The sequence below is a fragment of the Odocoileus virginianus genome, chromosome 17 (assembly GCF_023699985.2).
Source record: "Odocoileus virginianus isolate 20LAN1187 ecotype Illinois chromosome 17, Ovbor_1.2, whole genome shotgun sequence".
NCBI classification, from domain to species: domain Eukaryota; kingdom Metazoa; phylum Chordata; class Mammalia; order Artiodactyla; family Cervidae; genus Odocoileus; species Odocoileus virginianus.
Window position 1 is genome coordinate 21633006 of NC_069690.1, and position 15153 is coordinate 21648158.

Below are 15153 nucleotides of genomic sequence, written 5' to 3' on the forward strand. Positions count from 1 at the left end.
TTTGCTGCCATGATAACCTATAAAGCAGTGCCATCCATCAGAAACACAATGAAAACCACACGTGTAGTTTAAGATTTCTAGCGGTTACATTAAATAAATAGGAGAAATTAATTTTAACAGTATATTTATTTAATCCAGTATACTAATCAGGGTCAAAATTATTGCTATTGTTCACATTAATTTTCATGCTAAATATTAAAAATCTAGTGTGTATTTTACATTTACAGGTGATCACAGGAGCTCTGTGGCTACCTGTGGTGAGTGGTTATCATATTGGATGGCATGGCTGTAGACAGGTATCACAGAATGTGCCATATTATACTGGAAGGATCTGGGCTCGTATCAACCTCTGTTTTTAGCCAGTGAGCTTCTGAAAGACGGGCACCAAGTCTTAATCATCTATGTACTCCTTCTCCGTGTACCTAGCGAGCGATTTGAGTAGAGGTCCTCAGTTTTTAGTTGAAAGGATTGAACGCTGACTGCTTTTTTAAAAACTGGGGTATACTTGCTTTACAATGTTGTACAATAAAGTGAATTAGCTATATGTATACATTTATCCCCTCTCTCTTGGCCTTCCCTCCCCCTGACCCCACATCCCACCCATCTAGATCATTACAGAGCACCAAGCTGAGCTGTCTATTATACAGCAGGTTCCCACTAGCTGTCTATTTTACACATGGTAGTGTGAGGATGGGGCTTCCCTTGTGGCTCAGTCAGTAAAGAATCCTCCCGCAATACGGAGGACCTGGGTTTGATCACTGGATTGGGAAGATCCTCTAGAGGAGGGCATGGCAACCCACTCTAGTATTCTTGCCTGGAGAACTCCATGGACAAAGGAGCCTGGCGGGCTACAGTCCACAGGGTCACAAAGAGTCGGACACGACGACTGAGTGACTAAGAGCACAGTGAGTTTATGTCAACCCCAATCTCCCAACTCATCCCAGTACCCCCACCCCGTGTCCACATGGCCATTTTCTATGTCTGGGTCTCTATTTCTGCCCTGCAAATAGGTTCATCTGTACCATTTTTCTAGATTCGATATATGTGTTAATGTATGATGCTTGTTTTTCTCTTTCTGACTTAACTTCACTCGGTATGACAAACACCTGGTTTATCCATATCTCTAGAAATAACCCAATTTTGTTCCTTTTTATGGCTAATATTCCACTGTATATATGTACCACATCTTCTTTATCCATTCATCTGTCAATGGAGAACTCTGACTGTTGACACACTGCTCTTTATATAAATCTCAACCTGGTTCACTGGGGAGTTCTACCCAAGGGCCCTAGCTCTGCTCCCTGGAACCTCACATGAAGTGTGTGTGTGCGTGCGTGTATGTGTGTGTGTGTGCGTGCGTGTGTGTGTGTGTTAGTCTTTCAGTCGTGTCCAACTCTTTGCAACCCATGGACTGTCACCCAAACAGGCTCCTCTGTCCATGGGATTCTCCAGGCAAGAACACTGGAGTGGGTAGTCATTCCCTTCTCCAGGGGATCTTCCCGACCCAGGGATTGAACCTGGGTCTCCTGCATGGGCAGGCAGATCTTTTACTGACTGAGCCACCAGTGAGGGTCCCCTAAATTTTCCCTTCTAAATATCCCAGAGTGCTTTCCCTTCCTTCTCTGGTCCCTCCTTCTCTGAACAACCACTGGGCTTGTGTCAGGACTCACAAGTGCCTGGAAAAGTTATGGTACATTCTCTATAATCATTTCTCATGTCAGTATTTTAGGCTCACAATCACACTGAAAGTTTCTTAATGCCCCGAGGTGAGCAGAGCCTTGGAGCACTGCTCCCAGGTGAAATCTACGGTGCCCAGGTGGGTGCTAGGTACTCACACTCGGACTTCTCTCAAGACTAATGTTTACAGTACATCTCATTTCTTCTGCTCAGATATTTTCCCCACTGCCTTGTCTCATCTTCAGAAATCAGAGCATTTCAGGGCTGGAAAACGCACACAGACATCCCAGTCCCATTCACTCATTTTTCGGTCAAGGATAGAGAGAAGCCATGAATGATGTCTTGCCCCAAATCTCAGTATCAGAACCAAGGACCAGCAAAAACCCGAGTCCCAGTTCTGGACCAGTGTTTCCTCTATTTTGGCTTCCTCCTGGGCCTCCTCCTGCCAGACTCTTCCTCAGCCCCGCTCCCACCCAGGCTGAACAGGCTGCCCTCCAGGGATGGGGGGCACGGCCAGGGCTCCAAAGAAACGTTTGGTGCTGCAGTCTGATGTGTGAACTGGGGGTGTGTGGCAGAAGGCCAGCAGTGGGTTAAAGTTAACACCAGACAATGATGCAATCACAGAGTCCAAATTGAGTGCAGGTCTCTTTAAGAAAGGAGTAGCTGTAATCTGAAGCCTGCTGGACGCTGGCTTGGGAGGCAGCAGAAAAGGCTCTGGTGCTCACAGGAGGCCCTCAGTGTGCAGACCCAGGCTGGGCGTGCAACGGCGGTGCACCCACAGGTAAATCAGCTCTCTGTCTGGTCCGCGTGCGTATCAGGGGAAGATGGGAGGCTCCCCTGGGCTGGGGTGACCAGGGTGAGGCAGGTATAACTCCAGGGAGCAGAAAAGAGGGGTGCCAGGGAGAAGAGGCGGGGAGACCATAGTTCCTGCAGCTTGGGGACCAGGGTGAGGGAGGACAGAGGGAGTTGGAGGTCAGAAGGTCAGAACCCAATCATCCCTAAACCAACTGCACCATTAGAGGAAGCCGGGAAAACTCTTGAATGGAATGGGTTGGAGACAGTGGAGGAAGGAGGCAGTGGAGGGGAAGAAGCTGAGAACGTGGCTAGTTGCTGGGTCAGGTCTGAGCAGCAGTTTGGGGTGGGGTGCTCTGTAACCCTGGGGGAAAGAGGCTGTTGGGTGCTGTGCCTCCACTGGGGAGCCCATCAGGCAGCCTGGCCATGGCTTAGACTCAGCTCCCTGTTGCCTTTTCAACATCAACTGGCGCTGATTTCAAAAGTAACTTCTCACCACTGCCAAGCAGCTGGCTTGCGGGGAGCCCTCCGGGGGCAGGGGTTGTGTGCTGGGATGGAAGGCAGCGAGGTCCTTCTCTCCAGGGCCCACCCGTTTTCTTTGGCCAAGTCAGCTGCCAGTACAAGCTGGGAGATCAATGGGGTCTTGGCCTCTCGCAAACAATGATCACTATTGAGTCCAGCCGGGGTATGGGATTTGGGGGCTTAGCTGCCAGAGCTGGAGAGGTTGGCCGCCTGCACCCTTGGTGCTCCCTGGGGCCAGCCACATCGAGGGGCGGGTCTGGGCCAGAGAAGAACTTCAGGCTTCCCAGAAACCCATCATTGTCTGGCCCATGCCAGTCCACCAGAAGTTCGGCCCCCAGGCTGAGGGTGGGAGGGGAAGCAGGCCAGGGAATTCTGTTCTAAAGACTGATCCTTCTGGGGTGTGGGGAGCTGAAACCCCTGGGTGCTCTGCCTCCACGCATTCAGGTTCCAAGACTTCAGAAAAAAAAAGTTGCCTGGGGACTCAGTGGGGTCACCACAGTGGGGTGGATCCGGAGGGGACCCCTTGGGATCTCCCTCCCAGAGACAGGGAGGAGGGTGGTGGCCTTCCCTGCACTGCCTGTGAGGTCCACCGCCATGTGGCTTAAAGGCGTATGGTTCTGGGAGGAGGAGGAGGAGGAGGATTGATGGTGTTTGTCTCACCACTGGGTTTAATCTGAAACACATGTACTGGCTCAAATGTATCCTTCCAGCCGGTAGGCAGGATCTCAAAATTGCAGTTCCTTGTGTCTCTTGATTGGGGCAATGTGGCTGAGAGGCAGACCTGAGCTTGGCCGAGCTGGGAGGAGAGTCACCTCCTCCCCGCCCCCCCGGCTTGGACACTGCCCTTTGGACTGGATGGCACCACTGTGCCTGTGCCCCTGGCCAGGTGATGGCTGCCTGGCCCAGCCCACAGAGCCGTCTCCTTGGACAAGGCACCGAGTGTGCTCAGAGGGGCCCCCCTGTGCAGAAGACGCTTACTCTCAACCCTGTCCCTGCCCTTGCAGGGGGCTTCCAAGAATCTCTCCACTTCCCTCATCCCCAGGGCTTGAGGTGGAGGGTTCAAAGAGGTACCGTTAATACTGTGCGTCTGGAGACAGGCTCTGGCAGCTGTGGACCCGCGTGCCTTTCCCTGCCAGGGTCCCTCACCACCGCATCTTCAGGTCTCAGCCCACCCACGTGGTAACAGTGATCACATGACCCAAGGTTTGAGCTCAAACTCTGTAGGAGCTCCTATAGAGAAGACCCACCTTCAACAGCATCTGGACTTGGTTTCCTTAACACCAGGCCAGGGTGGCATCTCTCACCTCCTCCCTCCTCCCTCGGTTCCCTACCCTGGGCCAGGGACTGGAGCTAATGGCTTTTCCTCGAGCCCTGCCGCCCCTGCATCTCACTGAATTTCCAGTCTCTGCTAAACCAGTTTGCTGGGGCTCAGGCAGGGAAGGGCCCTGCCAGCTCTGGGTGGGGCTGGCCGGGTGGAGAGAGCAGCTGTGAGCCTGGACGCTGTTACGGGCTCTATCTGGCCCTGCAGAAAGTTCTTCCCGTTGCCTCAGTGGACAATTTCTCCTTGAATGATAGGGGCTGCCATGCAGAAGAGCAGCTGGCTGAGAACAGAGGGGTCAGTGGAACTCACTGGGAGATACATGCTCGCGATCAGGGTTTAGAGAAAAAGCCAGGCTGGTACCCACTGGCCATCCAGCCATAAGCAGAACAAACTCAGAGGCCATCTTTTCTTTTGGTGCCTTTCACATTGTCCAGAAGATTGTGTCAGTCCCTCAGTTGTGTCTGACTCTTTGTGACCCCATGGACTGTAGCTTGCCAGACTCTTCTGTCCATAGGATTCTCCAGGCAAGAATACCGGAGTGGGTAGCCATTCACTTCTGCAGGGTATCTTCCTGACTCAGGGATCAAATCTGGGTCTCTCACATTGCAGGCAGATTCTTTACCATCTGAGCCGCCAAGGCAGACTCAATTTTAAGGACTTTGCCCCCAAATCGCACACTGCATTCTTTTTTTTTTTTTTTTTTTGGCCACGTAGCATGTGGGATCTTAGTTCTCCAACCAGGGATCAAGCCCAGACCCCTGCATTGCAAGTTCGGAGTCTTAACCACTAGATACCAGGGAATTCCCCACACACTGCACTCTTAATTTTCCTATTTGTTCTGAGAAGTCAGAAAAGTGTGTGTGTTTGCATGCATGCGTACTAAGTCGCTTGAGTCCTGTCCCATTCTCCGTGATCCCTGGACTGTAGCCCGCCAGGCTCTTCTGTCCATGGGATTCTCCAGGCAGGAATCCTGGAGTGGGTTGCCATGCCCTCCTCCAGGGGACCTTCCCAAAGCAGAGATCAAACCTGCATCTCTTTAGTCTCCTTCACTGGCAAGGGGCTTCTTTACCAGTAATGCCTACTGGGAACCCCCGAGTATGTGTTTATGGGTATACAAAAGGAAGAAAGAGTTTGAGACCCTTGGCCTGTGTGTGTGTTGCAGGGGAGGTGAGAGGTAGGGAAGACAGATTATAAGTTCTTGACTCAGCAGTGTGAATGCAGGGAGAACAGGGACCAGCCAGAGGTCCTGACTGCTGGGACCTTATCCCTCTCTCTAACCAGAAGGCCCTCAGAAGACCTTATTTATGAACTCTCCACTGCCTTCATCCCCTCCCACCTCCACATCCTGACCCCAAGGTTGAGCTCACAGAGGCAATGAATGTAGGAGGGCAAGAGATTGGGGGGGGGGCACTGCACTCAGAGTTCCCTTTGCCCTTGTGGTCCAGAGGTTGGATCAGAGTCCTGTCCAAAGAGGCTACTGCTGGGGAGGTGTAGGGATGTGGGTGGCCTTACTAAGACATGGTATTATTTAACTTGAAGGAAAGAATTCTGAGGGGTGTCAGAGCGGGTTCCAAGCTGGTAGGAGGAAGAGGACTTGGCTCCCCAAGGGAAAGGGGGGCCCTGAGGTTCCAGGAGTAGAGAGACACAATTTGACTCAGGGATCATTAGAGAACTCACCTGTCTTTGGCCCCGCTGAGTGCTGTGAAGACATCACTGAATTTAATTCTCATTGCAACAGGTAAGAATTGATTTCCATTTTACAAGAGAAGACACTGGGCTTTAGAGAGGTATTAAGACACAGAACTGGGGACTTCCCTGGTAGTTCAGTGACTAAGACTGCGTTCCTAATGCAGGGGGTCCAGTTTCAATCCCTGATTGGGGAACTGGATCTCACATGCCAAAACTAAGAGTTCACACGCATCTAAAGAAAAAAAAAAAGATTCCCATGTGCTACAGTTGAGACCTGGCACAGCCATAAACAGACAAACAAAAAAGACACAGGATTGATGGGAATTCCCTGGCAGTCCAGTGGCTAGAACTCAGCATTTTCACTGCCTGGATCTGGGTTCAATCCCTGGTCAGGGAACTAAGATCCCATGATTCCCTGATGAAACCACAGTTTCCAGGGCAGAGCAATTCAAGGAGAGAGTTTGAGAGCTTCTCGTGGGGGACCTGGGGCTGGACCAGATGCCCGCATTCTCTGTCTTCTCTGATTCCACATCTGAGATTCCACCCCAATGCTGTTATTAGCCATAGACCCAAATCCTGCATAACAAGCTGGTCAGGTGCCCACAGGGAACAGCCTTGGTGCGCATTTGGGCTGGATCACGTCCCCACACAGAAGCCCACTGCTGGGCCTTCACCATCCTGGAGGTTTAGGCCTGAAGGAAGGTCTCCTGGCACAGACCATGAATGAAAGCACAAGCTCGCCATAGGACTGTGGGCTGTGAGCAAGGGGGAGGGCTGGGGAGGTGCTGAGAGGGAGGGGTTAGCAAGCTGAGGGTCCACTTCCAGCCCGGGGGGAGGCTGAACGGAAGCTGCCTGGCCCTGCTCCCTGCCCAGGGCGGCTGGTGGTGCAGGGTGGTGGTGAGGGAAGCAGCCTGCCTCCTCTTTTGCTCTCTTGCAGGCCCTGAGATGCAGGCCCTTGTGCTACTCTTCTGTGGAGCCCTCCTTGGGCTTGGCTGCTGCCAGAACGCCGGCCCGGAGGCGGTCAGTAGGAGTTGGGCGCGGTGGAGGCCTGGGGCGGGGTGACTGGGGGGCAACGTTAGCCATCCCAGCCCCGCCTCGTCAGGCAGCACGGGGAGACTGGACAGCACCCAGGCTGCAGGCCAGGCTCTGGTCTTTCCGTCCAGACAGGGCCTTGGTTTTTCCAAGAGCAAAACAGAAAGCGTCTCGCCCTGCCTTTCAGAGGACAGGGGGTGGGGGTGGGGGGGAGATCCAAGAAGGTGAAAGGTGAAAGCCCTCTAACAAGAGCTTCAGTGAAGATTTTCTCATTACCCTGCATTACTTATGGGTCTCACTGAGGAGCTGGTGGTCTTGGATGTTTGCTCCGATCCTAACTAGGGGGCAGCAGAGATGTAAGAGCATGGAAATGCCTCTTTCCTGTCCAGAGAGCACAGTCAGGTTGCAAAGGCGGATGCCAAGAAGCCTAGGCTATGTGACAGTCGGGGGTAGGGAGGTGGTGGTGACTGTCACAAGGGCGGCTAGGCCAGGTGGGGCATATTGGTAGGAGCTCTGGACTTTATTGTGAGTTCCAGGTTTGAATTCTGGTTCCACCTGTCACCAGTTTTTTTTTTAATTTTAGATAAGTCACTGTAACTTGAATCTATTTTCTTATCTATAAGACGGAATGAAAAATACCCATCCTTACAGGGCCAATGTGGACAGTGACTTATTTATCTACTGAACACCTACTCTGTAGGTGCTGGGGATGGGTGGAAATATAAAAGACTCAGTTCTGGCCTTCAAGAAACTGTTTTAAGACATTAATCTTTGAGGATATCACTTACATCAACTAGTATGAAATGAAGTAACTCAAATGAAAAGAACCACCACAGAGCCTGGCGCATGGTATACACATGGTGAGTGGTTAATATGTGAGTGGTAGTTGACTCTCAAAAATGGCCAGAGAACTAAAGATGCCTTCATATTGGGGCCACCAGAGAAAGTCTGTGATGGAGGAGGTGACGTCTGATCCGAGCCAAGAAAGACAAGGAAGGTTTGATAGGAGGGTCCAGGTGGAGACCTGGGAGCAGTGGGCAAGTCTGAGCAGACAGGGAGACTCTGGCCTGAGAACAGAATTTCTTGGGAAGGGGGACTTCCCTCCGTTTTTTTTCCCCACAAGTCACAGGCCTGAAGCTCACAGGTCACTGGTGTTTAAAGCTGGCCAGCTACCCTCTCTTGAGAGTTGCCTCTCCCCAGCGGAGCACCCCCATAGGAGTAGGGGGTACAGACTCAGTCCAACGGATGGTTATACCTCCTCAGACAGGACAGCCTTCAGGGACTAGAAGGACAGTCCCACGGCAAGCCAGGAGACCAGTCACCCCCTGCTCATCTGCACTGGTCCTTGTACTCAAATGCAGGGCTCCCTGTCCCCCGAGAGCACGGGGGCGCCAGTGGAGGAAGAGGATCCCTTCTTCAAGGTCCCCGTGAACAAGCTGGCGGCAGCCGTCTCCAACTTTGGCTACGACCTGTACCGCGTGAGATCCGGCGAGAGCCCCACCGCCAACGTGCTGCTGTCTCCGCTCAGCGTGGCCACGGCGCTCTCTGCCCTGTCCCTGGGTGAGGCCCCCGCTGCAGAAAGCCCGGGATCCCAGAGCCGCCCTCTGACCTCTGTACATAGCTGACTCTAGGCCCTGGACACACTTCACTTAGGGAGGGTGATGAGGCCCGAGAGGCTGGCCCAGGGTCCTGGCATGTACGAGTGGGGGCTCCGGTTGGGGAGCGGGGTGCGGAGCAATGCCGACACAGGTGTGTGGCTTTGGGACCAATGGTCTCTGCTCTCACTCGGGCCACACAGCTGGGTTCATGGGGAAAAGTAGGAAATAGGAAGCTGTAGAACAATCTGGTAAGTGCTGTGGTGGGAGAAGTACGGGGACTTTGAACCCTCACTCCCATCCTTTTATTTTTCCAGGCCTGATGCCTTTGGCCTACCTTCAGGAAAACCTATTTTTCTTCCACTGCCTTCAAATTCCTTCCCACCTAGAAAATCTCCAGGTACCAGCAGATAGACAGGCTCAGGGTTCAGTGTCCCCAAGAGCTAGGCTGACATGGGCCAGGCAAGCAGTTACAGAGGCTCACACGCCTGTTCCCCTTGGCAGGTGCGGAACAGCGGACAGAATCCGTCATTCACAGGGCTCTGTACTACGACCTGATCAGTAACCCAGACATCCACGGCACCTACAAGGACCTCCTTGCCTCCGTCACCACCCCCCAGAAGAACCTTAAGAGCGCTTCCCGGATTATCTTTGAGAGGAGTGAGTCGCCCTGTGGGCCCGAGCTGCCTGAGGCGTGTGGAGCTCTCTGCTGCAATGCATCTGAGGGTTTCTTTGTAAACACCAGAGCATGTCTGCCTGGGGCCAGGCCGGGCACTGCGGGGTGGGCAGGAAGGGGCCACATGAGTACAAAGAGGATCGGAAAGAGGATATGGGCTGAAGGAGACAGCGGGAGGGTTGGGGGAGGACAGTCACGTGAAGAGAAACAACAATGAGTGAAATCTGTTGTTCCCCATCCATTGCTCGGGGAAGCTGGCACGGAGTCCAGAGAGCCCCGGAAGGATGCCAGGCAGGGAGTCAGGGCCTGCCAAGGATCAGGCAGAGCCACAGACTGTCAGGGAGAAGTTGGGTGAGGGAGGATGTTGGGTGAGGTCTCAGAGTGCACTAACCTCTGCCCCATCTCTTCGCAGAGCTTCGGATAAAAGCCAGTTTCATCCCACCCCTGGAGAAGTCATATGGGACCAGGCCCAGAATCCTAACCGGCAACTCTCGAATAGACCTTCAGGAGATTAACAACTGGGTGCAGGCCCAGATGAAAGGCAAAGTCGCTAGGTCCACGAGGGAGATGCCCAGTGAGATCAGCATTTTCCTCCTGGGCGTGGCTTACTTCAAGGGTGAGGGCTTCTCCACTTGGCTTTCGGCCGAGGGTGGACAGTGGGTGTCAAGAGGGGGCCAGGAAGGAGGGGACATCAAAGAAGGCAGAGGAGGACCCTGGAAAGGTCCTTGCCTGAAGGCTGCCTGCTTGTCACCAAACCCAAGGCAAACATTGGATAAGTACCTACAAAGTGTAAGGGGTTGTGGAGAAAGACCAGCAGAGATAAGGGGGCACTCCCACTCCTGTGCCTTTTTTGGGGCAGGCGCTGGTAGAGGGCCCATGCTTGGCTCTGGCTGGAGAGACCTGCATGAACTTCATAGCTTTTTTGAGCCTGTTTTCTCATCTGTCACTGGGAGATGGCAAACTGATTTCAGAGGCACTCTATGTGTGTTGTCTCCTATCTTCTCATGGACCTAGCTAGCATCATGCCTGGGACACACAGCAGGCACTCGATAAACCAAGTGTGTGTGTGTGCGCTAAGTTGGTTCAGTTGTGTCTCTTTGCAACTCTATGGACTGTAGCCCACCAGGATCCTTTGTCCATGGAATTCTCCAGGCAAGAATACTGGAGTGGGTTGCCATGTCCTCCTCCAGGGGATTTTCCTGACCCAGGGATTGAACTCACATCTCTTACATCTCATGCATTGGCAGGCAGATTCTTTACCACTACCACCACTTGGGAAGCCCTCGATAAACCATGTTAGTTCTCTAATAATGTTCTTCTAGGCCATGGTGAGGTACCCAACTATTCCACAGGCCCAGTGTGAGGCCAGCCCTATTCATGAGACTTGGGTGGGATTTTGGGCAACCTCCCCTTTAAAAGCTTCACAACTGTCTATCAGGCAGTGTTGAAAGAGGACCCCTAAACCCCCAGAGAAAAGTCCTTCATGAAGCACTGAGCTCCAGGAAGTGAAAGAAGCTGTTACAGACCAGCATGTTAAAGACCACGTTAAACGATCGGCTCACTGTGTGAGCATTGGCAAATCACTTCACCTCTCTGGGTGTTCATGGTTTTTCATCTATGAGATGGTCGACATGACGTCGCAGTCACTTCCAACTCTGGCCTCCCTGCAGTCTGTCTCCCGGACACATCACTGTAGACTGTGTACACTCTACACCTTTCTCCTAGCTATCACAGCACTTGAATAAACCTGACAATATTTCTTTCTGAGTTTACATGTGGAAGGTAGTCAGGACCCTCAAAATATCATGGTCCAGACTGCCCATCCCAAGACAGATCTATTCCCTGATGTGTAAGGGCCTCTGATGACTCAGATTCCTGCTGTTGTTTAATTGCTAAGTGGACTCTTTTGCAATCCCACGGACTGTAGCACCTCTGTCCATCGGAAATTCCCAGGCAAGCATACTGGAGTGGGTTGCCATGCCATCCTCCAGGTGATCTTCCCAACCCAAGGGTTGCACCTGTGTCTCCTGCACTGATAGGAGATGAAGGTCAATTCTCAGTTCTGTAGCTGGGCAATTTTCAGCAGTGTGTGTGCCTTTCTGGTCTCCTGGGGCTCAGGGCACTCCATCTGTTTCATTCCAGGGCAGTGGGTAACAAAGTTTGACTCCAGAAAGACTTCCCTGGAGGATTTCCACTTGGATGAGGAGAGGACCGTGAAAGTCCCCATGATGTCAGACCCTAAGGCCGTTTTACGGTACGGCTTGGATTCTGATCTCAACTGCAAGGTCTGTATGGGCAGTGAGTGGTGGTGTGGGTTTAGGCAGGATGGCGCAGTGGGAATAGAATGGCCTTTGAGATCTGACAGCAGTCTGAATTATTCATTGACTTATTTACGACTGAGCTGGGTCTTCCTTGCTGCGCAGCATGGGCTTTCTGTAGTTGTGAGGTGGGCTTCTCTTGTTATGGAGCTGTCTGAATTTTACCTGCTATGTGCCCTTCAGTAAGTTAAGAGCTTTTCTGAGTGGGTTGCCATGCCCTCCTCCAGGGGATCTTCCTAACCCAGCGATTGAGAACCCAGGTCTCCTGCATTGCAGGTGGATTCTTTACCAGCTGAGCTACAGGGGAAGCCCAAGAATACTGGAGTGGGTAGCCTATCCCTTCTCTTGCAGACCTTCCCAACCCAGGAATGAAATCAGGGTCTCTGGCATTGCAGGCATATTCTTTACCAACTGAGCTATCAGGGAAGCCCCACTAGCTGAGCCCTTTGTTTCTAAAAATGAAGGGCCCTAGCTATTGAAACTTATCCTCCAGCTCAGGGTTTGTTGCAAGGGTTGGTAAAGTGAAATTGAGTCCTCAAGACTGGGCACTCAAATACTGGTTATTTATTTATTTATTTGTCTTTCCTTCTTCTCTTTTTTTGGGGAGAACTTGTATTTATAAAAATCCAAACTTTCAAAATCTGTTGCAAACTCCAAGTTCCTGGCATTCTAAGTCTCTCCTAGCTGACTTAAGAAAATTCTAAGTCAGTAGTTTTTTTCTTTGGGAATCTGACAAAATGCCTGAAGCACTGGAGAGAAATGCCACACATGCATCTCTGCAGGTGATTTCAGGGGCTCTCGGGACCCCCGATGCCATCTGCCCCTTAGGTTAAAGACCTCAGCTCAGAGGGCCATTGTATTGCTGCTTCTGCATTGCTCTTCCCAGTGCCCTCATTTCTAGTCTGGGGCTCTGTATATAACAGATGATCAGTAACTACTGGCTGACAAACCTTGGAAGAAAACACAGACCTGGGAATTCAATTCTGGCTCTTTAGAAAACCACAGAAGAAAATTCTTTCAGCAGATAACTTCAGTTGGTATTCGGCTAAGAAAAGACAATGGCTTATGCTTGAAGAAACATCAGTAGAGAACTTTTATTTATTTAGCTGCATCAGGTCTTAGTTGCCTCATGCAGGGTCTTTCATTGCAGTGCAAGGACTCTCTAGCTGTGGCCCATGGGCTTAGCTGCTCTGCGGCATGTGGGATCTTACTTCTCAGCCCAGGGATTGTCGGTGCCCCCTGCAATGCCAGAATTCTTTAACCACTCTACCACCAGGCAAGTCCCAGCAGTAGACATCTTGCTGCCGGAAAGCAACAGCTTAGAGGGACAACTGTTACACAGACAGGTGGGGGAAGCGAGGCAAGGCCTGGTCCCAGGAGATAAGGCGGCTGGGGGTGTTTGTCCATTGCTAGGCTCCTGGGCTCCAAACATCTAACCCATGTGCTTCCTCTCTGTTGTTTCAGATTGCCCAGCTGCCCTTGACTGGGAGCACAAGTATCATCTTCTTCCTGCCTCAGAGAGTGACCCAGAACTTGACCCTGATAGAAGAGAGCCTCACCTCTGAGTTCATTCATGACATAGACCGAGAACTGAAGACTGTTCAGGCGGTCCTGACCATTCCCAAGCTGAAGCTGAGTTATGAAGGCGAACTCACGAAGTCTGTGCAGGAGCTCAGTACGGCTACAACACCTCTTTGCTCTTGGGGAGGGTGGGGTTGAATCTTTGAGCCTTCCTTCCACCTTGCTACAGTGAAAGTGAAAGTCGCTCAGTTGTGTCTGACTCTGCGACCCCATGGACTGGAATTCCCATGGAATTCTCCAGGTCAGAATACTGGAGTGTGTAGCCTTTCCCTTCTCCAGGGGATCTTCCCAACCCAGGGATCAAACCCAGGTCTCCTGCATTGCAGGCAGATTCTTTAACAGCTGAGCCACAAGGGAAGTCCTCCACCTTGCTAAACAAAATACAAAGCCTCCACGGACTAATACTGGGGCCCGGGATGATCCCTTCATTCTAATAGTGCTGGAGGGGAAGGCTGAACTGCCTTCCTTATCAGATTCATTCCTAAGGCCCCAGAGCATACATCCTATAACAGGAACTTCGAACACTGCCTCTCAAGATAGGTCCCTTGACCTGGTTTCTAATCTTAACCTCATTGGCTGAGTGCTCTTAGGCAAGTCACTTAACCCTTAACCAGCCCAGAGCTCTACATATGTCACAGACAGCCAAAAGCAGTGTTCCACCCCCACTTTGCTTGCCTTCTTGAGAATCAGGTTTGTATTCTTTCTTGTAGCGTTCACAAGGCAAGGTTTTAATGGAAATCTCTCTCAATTTCTGCAGAGCTGCAATCCCTGTTTGACGCACCAGACTTTAGCAAGATCACGGGCAAACCTATCAAACTCACTCAAGTGGAACATCGCATCGGATTCGAGTGGAATGAGGATGGGGCAGGTACTAACCCCAGCCCAGGGGTCCAGCCTGCCCGCCTCACCTTCCCTCTGGACTATCACCTTAACCAACCTTTCATCTTTGTACTGAGGGACACAGAAACAGGGGCCCTTCTCTTCATAGGCAAAATTCTGGACCCCAGGGGCACTTAATACTCCAACTTAATGTTCAAATACCCCAGAAGAAAAAAACACTAGCGGGATGGCAGATTATATATTATATGAAGGCTGCCCCTACTTTTCAATGTATACTTTGCAATAAAAGTGCTTTATCCTTACCTTTCATTACCCTGCTCCTCCTCCTATTTTGAGCTATGTTAAATTTAATATGAAGACAAATAGCCCTTTAGGAATTTGTTGGTCCCGTCTTTATAGGCTGGGTCTATCTACACTGCAGAAAGTCACCATATGAGATACGAACTTTAGTTATCTGCACTATATAATGCTGGGACTGATTCTCTGCTCTGTGGGGATTCACACTTTAGGACACCAATCCCCCTGGGAAGAGATTTCCTGTCTCTACAATCAGTGGAGCCAGCTCTTAAACACACAGGATTTTACATGCTAAGTTGCTTCAGTCATGTCTGACTCTTTGCGACCCTATGGACTGTAGCCTGCCAGGCTCCTCTGTCCATGGGATTCTCCAGGCAGGAATACTGGAGTGGGTTGCCATGCCTTCCTCCAGGGGATCTTCCCGACCCAGGGATTGAACCTGCATCTCTATGTCTCCTGCTTTGGCAGGTGGGTTCTTAACCACTAGCACCATCTGGGAAGCACAAGACTTCAGGTTTTTTATTTTTTGGCCACACTACATAGCATGTGGGATCTTAGTTTCCCTGGGCCTCCTGCTTTGGAAGTGTGGAGTCTTAGCCACCGGACCTCCAGGCAAGTCTTGGACTTTAGGTCTTAAATCAAGCACAGATAATCCCCTTGTCAAGCTAATGTCACCTGACAACACAGGTTAACATGCAGACAGATCAGGGAGGAAGCTTGTAACTTCAGGAAATAATTTTGTATTTTATAGAGCATTTAAAGAAAGCTCTTAAGTTCACATAAAAATGAGGTCTGAGATGTAAAATTCTACCC

The 15153-nt window shown here is 51.3% G+C and overlaps 1 protein-coding gene across 1 annotated transcript; it reads left to right on the forward strand.

Annotated features, from left to right (window-relative positions):
* The first annotated feature begins 2353 nt into the window (after nucleotides 1-2353).
* On the forward strand, nucleotides 2354-14352 carry SERPINF1 (serpin family F member 1). Its single transcript, XM_020909805.2, has 8 exons — nucleotides 2354-2458; nucleotides 6939-7021; nucleotides 8395-8593; nucleotides 9133-9288; nucleotides 9717-9920; nucleotides 11447-11589; nucleotides 13087-13297; nucleotides 13961-14352. Exons 2-8 carry the CDS (start codon nucleotides 6947-6949, stop codon nucleotides 14218-14220), a joined length of 1248 nt encoding a protein of 415 aa, XP_020765464.2. The 5' UTR covers nucleotides 2354-2458; nucleotides 6939-6946; the 3' UTR covers nucleotides 14221-14352.
* The last annotated feature ends 801 nt before the right edge of the window (nucleotides 14353-15153 follow it).